Consider the following 12,900-nt stretch of genomic DNA (forward strand, 5'->3'; position numbering starts at 1 on the left):
CTTTTATTTCTTTCATTACATTCCCAGTTGGTCAGAAGTTTACATACACTCAATTAGTATGTGGTAGCATTGCCTTTAAATTTAACTTGGGTCAAATGTTTTGGGTAGCCTTCCACAATAATTTGGGTGAATTTTGGCCCATTCCTCCTGACAGAACTGGTGTAACTAAGTCAGGCTTGTAGGCCTCCTTGCTCGCACATGCTTTACAGTTCTGCCTATGTCTAAGGATTGAGGTGGGCTTTGATGGCCACTCCAATACCTTGACTTTGTTGTCCTTACCATTTGCCACAACTTTGAAAGTATGCTTGGGGTCATTGTCCATTTGGAAGACCCATTTGCGACCAAACGTTAACTTCCTGACGGATGTCTTGAGATGTTGCTTGAGTATAGCCACATCATTTTCCTCATGATGCCATCTATTTTGTGAAGTGCTCCCTCCTGCAGCAAAGCACCCCCACACCATGATGCTTCCACCCCTTGCTTCATGGTTGGGATGGTGTTCTTCGCTTGCAAGCCTCCCCATTTTTCCTCCTCCAGACATGAACATGGTCATTATGGCCAACCAGGTCTATTTTGTTTCGTCAGACCAGAGGACATTTCTCCAAAAGAGATCTTTGTCTCCTGTGCAGTTGCAAACCGTAGTCTGGCTTTTTCATGGCTGTTTTGGAAGCAGTGGCTTCCTCCTTTCATGTTATGTTGATATAGGACTCATTTTACTGTGGATATAGATACTTCTGTGCCTGTTTTCCTCCAGCATCTTCACAAGGTCCTTTGCTGTTTTCTGGGATTGATTTGCACTTTTCGCACAAAGTACATCTCTGGAGACAGAACGTGTCTCCTTCCTGAGCGGTATGACGGATGTGGGTCCCATGGTGTTTAGACTTGCGTACTATTGTTTGTACAGATGAACCCTTCAGGCATTTGGAAATTCCTCACAAGGATGAACCAGACTTGTGGAGATCTACAAATCTTTTTCTAAGGTCCTGGCTGATTTAGATTTTCCTATGATGTCAAACCGATGTATAGTTTGTTAAAAATAAATTTATGGAGTGGTTGAAAACAAGTTTTCATGACTCCAACCTAAATGTAAACTTCATACTTTGTAGATGTACTTATATAACATATTAATTGTATTGATGATACTGTAACATATTAAGGATATATTTGTTATTTTATTTAACTAGCTAAGTCAGTTAAGAACTAACTATTATTTACAATGGCAGCCAAATTTGACGACGCTGGGTCAATTGTGCGCCGCCCTATGGGACTCCCAATCACGGCCAGATGTGATACAGCCTGATTGAACCAGGGCCTGTCGTGTTCACGTCCAGCACTGAGATGCAGTGCCTTAGACCACTCAGGATCCCCAAATGTACTGTAACATTAAGGATATAGATGTACTGTAACATATAAAGGATATAGATGTACTATAACATATAAAGGATATAGATGTACTGTAACATATTAAGGATATAGATGTACTATAACATATAAAGGATATAGATGTACTGGGTAACATTAAGGATATAGATGTACTGTAACATTAAGGATATAGATGTACTGTAACATTAAGGATATAGATGTACTGTAACATTAAGGATATAGATGTACTGTAACATTAAGGATATAGATGTACTGTAACATTAAGGATATAGATGTACTATAACATATAAAGGATATAGATGTACTGTAACATATAAAGGATATAGATGTACTGTAACATTAAGGATATAGATGTACAACATTAAGGATATAGATGTACTGTAACATTAAGGATATAGATGTACTATAACATATAAAGGATATAGATGTACTGTAACATATAAAGGATATAGATGTACTATAACATATTAAGGCTATAGATGTACTATAACATATAAAGGATATAGATGTACTGTAACATTAAGGATATAGATGTACTGTAACATATTAAGGATATAGATGTACTGTAACATATTAAGGATATAGATGTACTTTTAAGGATATAGATGTACTGTAACATATTAAGGATATTGTACTGTAACATATTAAGGATATAGATGTACTGTAACACATTAAGGATATAGATGTACTGTAACATTAAGGATATAGATGTACTGTAACATTAAGGATATATGTTGTAACATATAAAGGATATAGATACTGTAACATATAAAGGATATAGATGTACTGTAACATATAAAGGATATAGATGTACTGTAACATATAAAGGATATAGATGTACCATATTAAGGATATAGATGTACTGTAACATTAAGGATATAGATGTACTGTAACATTAAGGATATAGATGTACTGTAACATATAAAGGATATAGATGTACTGTAACATATAAAGGATATAGATGTACTGTAACATATAAAGGATATAGATGTACTGTAACATTAAGGATATAGATGTACTGTAACATATAAAGGATATAGATGTACTGTAACATATAAAGGATATAGATGTACTGTAACATTAAGGATATAGATGTACTGTAACATATAAAGGATATAGATGTGCTCATATAAAGGATATAGATGTACTGTAACATTAAGGATATAGATGTACTGTAACATTAAGGATATAGATGTACTATAACATATAAAGGATGTAGATGTACTGTAAACATTAAGGATATAGATGTACTGTAACATATAAAGGATATAGATGTACTGTAACATAAAGGATATAGATGTACTGTAACATATAAAGGATATAGATGTACTGTAACATATAAAGGATATAGATGTACTGTAACATTAAGGATATAGATGTACTGTAACAAAGGATATAGATGTACTGTAACATTAAGGATATAGATGTACTATAACATATTAAGGATATAGATGTACTGTAACATTAAGGATATTACTGTAACATTAAGATATAGATGTACTGTAACATTAAGGATATAGATGTACTGTAACATTAAGGATATAGATGTACTGTAACATTAAGGATATAGATGTACTATAACATATAAAGGATATAGATGTACTGTAACATATAAAGGATATAGATGTACTGTAACATATAAAGATATAGATGTACTGTAACATATTAAGGATATAGATGTACTGTAACAAAGGATATAGATGTACTGTAACATTAAGGATATAGATGTACTATAACATATTTATAGATGTACTGTAACATTAAGGATATAGATGTACTGTAACATTAAGGATATAGATGTACTGTAACATTAAGGATATAGATGTACTGTAACATTAAGGATATAGATGTACATAACATATAAAGGATGTTGTACCATTAAAGGATATAGATGTACTGTAACATATAAAGGATATAGATGTACTGTAAATATAAAGGATATAGATGTACTGTAACATTAAGGATATAGATGTACTGTAACAAAGGATATAGATGTACTGTAACATTAAGGATATAGATGTACTATAACATATTAAGGATATAGATGTACTCCTGTAACATTAAGGATATAGATGTACTGTAACATTAAGGATATAGATGTACTGTAACATTAAGGATATAGATGTACTGTAACATTAAGGATATAGATGTACTGTAACATTAAGGATATAGATGTACTGTAACATTAATATAGATGTACTATAACATATAAAGGATATAGATGTACTGTAACATATAAAGGATATAGATGTACTGTAACATATAAAGGATATAGATTGTAACATATTAAGGATATAGATGTACTGTAACAAAGGATATAGATGTACTGTAACATTAAGGATATAGATGTACTATAACATATTAAGTATAGATGTACTGTAACATTAAGGATATAGATGTAATGTAACATTAAGGATATAGATGTACTGTAACATTAAGGATATAGATGTACTGTAACATTAAGGATATAGATGTACTGTAACATTAAGGATATAGATGTACTGTAACATTAAGGATATAGTGTACTGTAACATATAAAGGATATAGATGTACGTAACATTAAGGATATAGATGTACTGTAACATATAAAGGATATAGATGTACTGTAACAAAGGATATAGATGTACTGTAACATTAAGGATATAGATGTACTATAACATATAAAGGATATATAGATGTACTGTAACATTAAGGATATAGATGTACTATAACATATAAAGGATATAGATGTACTGTAACATATAAAGCTGTAACATATAAAGGATATAGATGTACTGTAACATATAAAGGATATAGATGTACTGTAACATATAAAGGATATAGATGTACTGTAACATATAAAGGATATAGATGTACTGTAACATATAAAGGATATAGATGTACTGTAACATATTAAGGATATAGATGTACTGTAACAAAGGATATAGATGTACTGTAACATTAAGGATATAGATGTACTGTAACATATAAAGGATATAGATGTACTGTAACATTAAGGATATAGATGTACTATAACATATAAAGGATATAGATGTACTGTAACATATAAAGGATATAGATGTACTGTAACATATAAAGGATATAGATGTACTGTAACAAAGGATATAGATGTACTGTAACATTAAGGATATAGATGTACTATAACATATAAAGGATATAGATGTACTATAACATTAAGGATATAGATGTACTATAACATATAAAGGATATAGATGTACTGTAACATATAAAGGATATAGATGTACTGTAACATATAAAGGATATAGATGTACTGTAACATATAAAGGATATAGATGTACTGTAACATATAAAGGATATAGATGTACTGTAACATATAAAGGATATAGATGTACTATAACATATAAAGGATGTAGATGTACTGTAACATTAAGGATATAGATGTACTGTAACATATAAAGGATATAGATGTACTGTAACATATAAAGGATATAGATGTACTGTAACATATAAAGGATATAGATGTACTGTAACATATAAAGGATATAGATGTACTGTAACATTAAGGATATAGATGTACTGTAACAAAGGATATAGATGTACTGTAACATTAAGGATATAGATGTACTATAACATATTAAGGATATAGATGTACTGTAACATTAAGGATATAGATGTACTGTAACATTAAGGATATAGATGTACTGTAACATTAAGGATATAGATGTACTGTAACATTAAGGATATAGATGTACTGTAACATTAAGGATATAGATGTACTGTAACATATAAAGGATATAGATGTACTGTAACATATAAAGGATATAGATGTACTGTAACAAAGGATATAGATGTACTGTAACATTAAGGATATAGATGTACTATAACATATAAAGGATATAGATGTACTGTAACATTAAGGATATAGATGTACTATAACATATAAAGGATATAGATGTACTGTAACATATAAAGGATATAGATGTACTGTAACATATAAAGGATATAGATGTACTGTAACATATAAAGGATATAGATGTACTGTAACATAAAGGATATAGATGTACTGTAACATATAAAGGATATAGATGTACTGTAACATATAAAGGATATAGATGTACTGTAACATATAAAGGATATAGATGTACTGTAACATATAAAGGATTTAGATGTACTGTAACATATAAAGGATATAGATGTACTGTAACATATAAAGGATATAGATGTACTGTAACATATAAAGGATATAGATGTACTGTAACATATAAAGGATATAGATGTACTGTAACATATAAAGGATATAGATGTACTGTAACATATAAAGGATATAGATGTACTGTAACATTAAGGATATAGATGTACTGTAACATATTAAGGATATAGATGTACTGTAACAAAGGATATAGATGTACTGTAACATTAAGGATATAGATGTACTGTAACATTAAGGATATAGATGTACTGTAACATTAAGGATATAGATGTACTGTAACATTAAGGATATAGATGTACTGTAACATTAAGGATATAGATGTACTGTAACATTAAGGATATAGATGTACTATAACATATTAAGGATATAGATGTACTGTAACAAAGGATATAGATGTACTGTAACATTAAGGATATAGATGTACTGTAACATATAAAGGATATAGATGTACTGTAACATATTAAGGATATAGATGTATTGTAACCAATAAAGGATATAGATGTACTGTAACATATAAAGGATATAGATGTGCTATAATGTTAAGAATATGACTCTGTTTTTAACATAACACCATGACAAGAAGACGATCATGCGTTTGACTTTGACATCTAAATTCCCTTCTGTACACATTGTACGACCCGAGCTGCTTTTGGTTATCGTCTGATTGACTCTTTGACCTCTAGTCAACACGGGTATTTACCTAACGTGAACATCATTAGCAGGTCTCGGTCACCTCAACCTGAGAGTCTGGTAAAAGTATCCAGATAGATGTTTCGACTAGGAGGTGTTTTATGTATATTTGGGAATCAAGCAATCTCAAATACCCAGAATCAAGGAAGTACAATATCCACTTGAAAACATTCAAGAATGCATCAATCAATCCTGGACGTTCCACATGCATAACACACAGATCCTCGTAGTTTTACTGTCCACTGTCATTTCCCCTGGAGGGATACGCTGGGCTGTGTTCGGGCTGCTCTTCCTGGGATCAGAAGTCCATTGGAGAATATCAATTGCGTTTCTCTGACTCCTCACCTCCAAATCCATTGAATGAGAATTCAGAGGAGGCATAAAGAGGGACGTGTGAGGAATCAAGGAAATGAGACCCACCCATTTTCACCTCCTACCTTTCCTCTCAGTGCTGAACGGCAGCCAGTCCGTTGTGCCTACAGCCTGTGTTCAGTGAGTCTGATCTGCAGCGGCCACTGACAGACACTATCAGTCAGGATGAGGTGGACTGTGTTGACGCTGATCTGCTGTTCCTGGACTGCACATGGGCTGATCAGGTAAGAACTGAACAGATCCTAAACATTTGTCCTTTGTTTGAAAACCTTTCAAGATACTTGAAAATATTTTTGCCTTACTTGAATATTTATGGTAATGCCTGAGAATCAGGTTCGGATTACAGAACGGGCATGTTCCCAGGGGCCCCTAACCCCAAAAATATATAATCCGTCCAGATCCTGATTTGAATCATTATAAGAAGTAAGTGAGGAATGAAAGAAGCGTTCAATCGGGGACAAATTACCTTCAGCAGTCGAAAGTCTGACTTACTGGTGGATGAAAAAGTTTGACAAGAGTACTGTATCTAAACTACCTCAGTATGGCCACCAACCTGAGTGTGTTCGGTCCAGGATCCCCCTGCGTCAGATGCTCTCTGTGCGTACCCAGCTGAGAGCCTCCAATCGCCTGGAGGACTTCATGAGGGACCACCAGCCTGATGTGTTCAACCGGAGGTACGCCCAGTGTTACCCCCCTGGTATCCCCTCTCTCAGGCTGGGTAAGAGCAGCGAGAGGCTCTACAACTTCATGGATGTAAGTGGGACTGAATGGAAGTGAATAGCTGTATTGAAGTGTAATAACTGCTGGGTCCCTACCAGGGGACTATGTTGTGGTGTATCATATGGAGGGAGAAAAAACAACCCTCAGTTTCAGTATATTGAAAAACATTAAAACACGTCTCATACATTTATGTCGTCACTGTGTTAAAGTCCGACCTCTACATTTCTGAAGACTTGATCAACACACTGTATAGAGTTCAGAATACACGAATGGGAACAAAAAATGCCATTGTATTCCCTGTGTGTGATTGTCCAGGCCCAGTACTATGGACTGATCAGCCTGGGTACCCCGAAACAGAACTTCACCGTAGTGTTTGATACAGGATCGTCTGACCTGTGGGTTCCATCCTCTTACTGCGTCTCAGAGGCCTGTGGTGAGACTTCAGAACACAGCGAGGGATTCACGGAACCTACACCTTAGGGGACAAAATAACTATTTTACAACAACCTTGTTTATCTGAATGGTACCAAAGAGCCAGATGTATTATGGTCATGTGACAAGTACTTACGGGTAAACAGACATTTGTATTTCTGGGCTTAATCCAATCTGTTTTTTGGGACTGGACCACACTATAAAACAGATTTACCTTCTCCATACTATTGTTTTAGAGTCTGTTCCAAACAGACTAATGTATTCCTGTTTATCTAGAGTCAGTGTTTATCTGCTGACTGTGTGACACAGACAAGAGCAGACTAGCCTCTATAGGTCACTGTGTTCCACCCGCTCTTCTTCTCTCCCTTCCTTCCTCTATTCCTCTGTCTCTCCCTCCTTCCCACTCCCTTCCTCCCTCTGTCTCTCCCTCCCTCCTTCCCTCCCTCCCTACCTCCCATCCTCCCTCTATTCCTCTGTATTTTCCTCTCTCTCTCACTCCCTCTATCCCTCTGTCTCTCTCTCTCTCTCTCTCTCTCTCTCTCTCTCTCTCTCTCTCCAGGCATGCACCGCAAGTTCAAGGCCTTTGAGTCCAGCACGTTCATCCACGACGGCAGGATGTTTGGCATCCACTATGGCAAGGGACACATGCTGGGCATCATGGGCAGGGAAGTCCTCAAGGTGACACAATATTCCTAGCCCCTATCCCTGTACTGCCCACTTTCCCAAATTAATTAGAGTGTCGTTTCTGTCAGCTCAGCTTCTAGTGGGGATTGTCTAATATGTTGTATTAAACACATATGATATCATTAGATGGTATATATCATTGTCCCCCACGGTGAAATCGGGGAGATGACTGTGGATCTGTCTCCGTTCATACATTAGTCTCATATGCAATGTCTCTAACAGCACTGGCACTATTTGAACTAAACGTGGGTGAATGATGGATCGTGCCATAGAGGAGGGGGGGGGGGGGCTGCATCATTTGTGGGGGGCAACATTGTTTACTGATGCTTTGTTTACGTTAGAAGGTGTAAATGTTTTGAAAGGATTGAGCCGTTGGCTAGTATGACAGCATCACGTATACAATGCAACGTTAACTGGTTTATCAGGTGTGGGATGACATATATACAGTAATTAATTCACCTGACACGTCCCTGTGGTTGTCCAGATTGGCCCGTTGACGGTGAAAAACCAGGAGTTCGGAGAGTCGGTGTACGAGCCAGGTTTTGTTTTTGTCATGGCTAAGTTTGACGGGGTGCTGGGCTTGGGGTACCCCTCCCTGGCTGAGGAACTGGGGACACCCGTTTTCGACAGCATCATGAACCAGAAGTCTGTGGACCAACCCATCTTCTCCTTCTACCTCAGCAAGTAGGTACAGAACACATATACACTACCCAGGACCACAGAGTATATCTGACTGTCTACCCATCATGATGTTGTTATTGATGATGATGATGATGATGATGGTAAAGGACACTACCCAGGACCACAGAGTATATCTGACTGTCAACCCATCATGATGTTGTTATTGATGATGATGATAATGATAATGAAGGTAAATACACTACCCAGGACCACAGAGTATATCTGACTGTCTACCCATCATGATGTTGTTATTGATGATGATGATGGTAAAGGACACTACCCAGGACCACAGAGTATATCTGACTGTCAACCCATCATGATGTTGTTATTGATGATGATGATGAAGGTAAATACACTACCCAGGACCACAGAGTATATCTGACTGTCTACCCATCATGATGTTGTTATTGATGAAGATGATGATGATGGTGATGATGATGAAGGGAAATACACTACCCAGGACCACAGAGTATATCTGACTGTCTACCCATCATGATGTAGTTATTGATGATGATGATGATGGTAAATACACTACCCAGGACCACAGAGTATATCTACCCATCATGATGTTGTTATTGATGATGATGATGATGATGGCGATGATGATGAAGGGAAATACACTACCCAGGACCACAGAGTATATCTGACTGTCTACCCATCATGATGTTCTTATTGATGATGATGATGGTAAAGGACACTACCCAGGACCACAGAGTATATCTGACTGTCTACCCATCATGATGTAGTTATTGATGATGATGATGATGGTAAAGGACACTACCCAGGACCACAGAGTATATCTACCCATCATGATGTTGTTATTGATGATGATGATGATGATGGCGATGATGATGAAGGGAAATACACTACCCAGGACCACAGAGTATATCTGACTGTCTACCCATCATGATGTTGTTATTGATGATGATGATGACGGTAAATATACAACCCAGGACCACAGAGTATATCTGACTGTCTACCCATCATGATGTAGTTATTGATGATGATGATGATGATGATGATGATGGTAAAGGACACTACCCAGGACCACAGAGTATATCTACCCATCATGATGTTGTTATTGATGATGATGATGATGATGGCGATGATGATGAAGGGAAATACACTACCCAGGACCACAGAGTATATCTGACTGTCTACCCATCATGATGTTGTTATTGATGATGATGATGACGGTAAATATACAACCCAGGACCACAGAGTATATCTGACTGTCTACCCATCATGATGTTGTTATTGATGATGATGATGATGATGATGATGGTAAAGGACACTACCCAGGACCACAGAGTATATCTGACTGTCAACCCATCATGATGTTGTTATTGATGATGATGATGAAGGTAAATACACTACCCAGGACCACAGAGTATATCTGACTGTCTACCCATCATGATGTTGTTATTGATGAAGATGATGATGATGATGATGATGAAGGGAAATACACTACCCAGGACCACAGAGTATATCTGACTGTCTACCCATCATGATGTAGTTATTGATGATGATGATGATGGTAAATACACTACCCAGGACCACAGAGTATATCTACCCATCATGATGTTGTTATTGATGATGATGATGATGATGGCGATGATGATGATGGGAAATACACTACCCAGGACCACAGAGTATATCTGATGTCTACCCATCATGATGTTCTTATTGATGATGATGATGTAAAGGATGACTACCCAGGACCACAGATGATGATGTCTACCCATCATGATGTTGTTATTGATGATGATGATGATGGTAAAGGACACTACCCAGGACCACAGAGTATATCTACCCATCATGATGTTGTTATTGATGATGATGATGATGATGGCGATGATGATGAAGGGAAATACACTACCCTAAAACTTGATGTTAATGGTCGGGATGAGATGATGATGATGATGATGGTAGATGATTTTTATGATGATGGTACGATGATGATGATGATGGCGATGATGGATGCGGTTTTAGTGGCGATGATGATGCCGACATCATGATGATGATGATGGCAAGGGAATGATGATGATGATGATGGCGATGATGATGAAGGGAAATACTTCTAACAAAGATATCTACATATATTTCAGGATGTTGTGTATCTCTAGAAACCAGAATTAATGTAAACACTACAGTCTTGAAAACATAGCTTGTCCAGAAAAAGTGGTTTCTTGGCACAATTTACCCCGGTTATGGGGGACATTTTTCAGTTCAGTCATTAAACAGAGAACAAAGATATCTACATATATTTCAGGATGTTGTATCAGAAACCAGAATTAATGTAAACAATAAAACATAGACACTTTATCCTTAATCCAGTTCAGTCATTAAACAGACACTCTAATCCAGTCAATAAACAGACACTCTAATCCAGTCAATAAACAGACACTCTAATCCAGTCATTAAACAGACACTCTAATCCAGTCATTAAACAGACACTCTAATCCAGTCAATAAACAGACACTCTAATCCAGTCAATAAAACAGACACTCTAATCCAGTCATTAAACAGACACTAAACCAGTCAATAAAACAGACACTCTAATCCAGTCAATAAAACAGACACATTAAACAGACACTCCAGTCATTAAACAGACACTTAATCCAGTCAATAAAACAGACACTCTAATCCAGTCATTAAACAGACACTGTAATCCAGTCATTAAACAGACACTGTAATCCAGTCATTAAACAGACACTCTAATCCAGTCAATAAAACAGACACTCTAATCCAGTCATTAAACAGACACTCTAATCCAGTCAATAAAACAGACACTCTAATCCAGTCAATAAACAGACACTCTAATCCAGTCAATAAACAGACACTCTAATCCAGTCAATAAACAGACACTCTAATCCAGTCATTAAACAGACACTCTAATCCAGTCATTAAACAGACACTGTAATCCAGTCAATAAACAGACACTCTAATCCAGTCAATAAACAGACACTCTAATCCAGTCATTAAACAGACACTCTAATCCAGTCATTAAACAGACACTGTAATCCAGTCATTAAACAGACACTCTAATCCAGTCAATAAACAGACACTCTAATCCAGTCATTAAACAGACACTCTAATCCAGTCATTAAACAGACACTCTAATCCAGTCAATAAACAGACACTCTAATCCAGTCATTAAACAGACACTCTAATCCAGTCATTAAACAGACACTCTAATCCAGTCATTAAACAGACACTCTAATCCAGTCAATAAACAGACACTCTAATCCAGTCATTAAACAGACACTCTAATCCAGTCATTAAACAGACACTCTAATCCAGTCAATAAAACAGACACTCTAATCCAGTCATTAAACAGACACTCTAATCCAGTCAATAAACAGACACTCTAATCTAGTCAATAAACAGACACTCTAATCCAGTCAATAAACAGACACTCTAATCCAGTCATTAAACAGACACTCTAATCCAGTCAATAAACAGACACTCTAATCCAGTCATTAAACAGACACTCTAATCCAGTCATTAAACAGACACTCTAATCCAGTCAATAAAACAGACACTCTAATCCAGTCATTAAACAGACACTCTAATCCAGTCAATAAACAGACACTCTAATCTAGTCAATAAACAGACACTCTAATCCAGTCAATAAAACAGACACTCTAATCCAGAGTGAGTTACAGATTAGGGTTAAGGGCCTTTTGCTCAAAGTCATTTTGCTGGAGGTCATTTTGCAGGGCTCTGGCAGTGCTCCTCCTGCTCCTCCTTGCACAAAGGCAGAG

General features: G+C 36.2%; 1 protein-coding gene, 1 long non-coding RNA gene and 1 pseudogene across 2 annotated transcripts in view; all 3 read left to right on the forward strand.

The window, feature by feature from the left end:
• The window catches only part of LOC135538338 (uncharacterized), a 21,785-nt gene that overhangs the window by 798 nt on the left and 8,087 nt on the right, over positions 1-12,900 (forward strand). The gene's annotated exons all lie outside the window — the stretch shown is intronic.
• LOC135538335 (cathepsin E-like) lies at positions 6,755-9,140 on the forward strand. The gene is made up of 5 exons (XM_064964259.1): positions 6,755-6,840; positions 7,189-7,369; positions 7,652-7,769; positions 8,328-8,446; positions 8,937-9,140. The coding sequence occupies exons 1-5, from the start codon at positions 6,782-6,784 to the stop codon at positions 9,138-9,140; spliced, it is 681 nt and encodes a 226-aa protein (XP_064820331.1). The 5' UTR covers positions 6,755-6,781.
• The window catches only part of LOC135538333 (T-complex protein 1 subunit beta-like), an 11,670-nt pseudogene continuing 8,087 nt past the window's right edge, over positions 9,318-12,900 (forward strand).

The sequence above is a fragment of the Oncorhynchus masou genome, unplaced genomic scaffold (genome assembly GCF_036934945.1).
Source record: "Oncorhynchus masou masou isolate Uvic2021 unplaced genomic scaffold, UVic_Omas_1.1 unplaced_scaffold_942, whole genome shotgun sequence".
Classification (NCBI taxonomy): domain Eukaryota; kingdom Metazoa; phylum Chordata; class Actinopteri; order Salmoniformes; family Salmonidae; genus Oncorhynchus; species Oncorhynchus masou.

Excerpts from the sequence above, each read along its gene's own strand:
- LOC135538335 (XM_064964259.1), top strand. The coding sequence starts at position 6,782 with ATGAGGTGGACTGTGTTGACGCTGATCTGCTGTTCCTGGACTGCACAT. Across the intron at positions 6,841-7,188 it reads ACTGCACATGGGCTGATCAG|GATCCCCCTGCGTCAGATGC; the intron begins GTAAGAACTGAA and ends TGTTCGGTCCAG. Across the intron at positions 7,770-8,327 it reads CTGCGTCTCAGAGGCCTGTG|GCATGCACCGCAAGTTCAAG; the intron begins GTGAGACTTCAG and ends CTCTCTCTCCAG.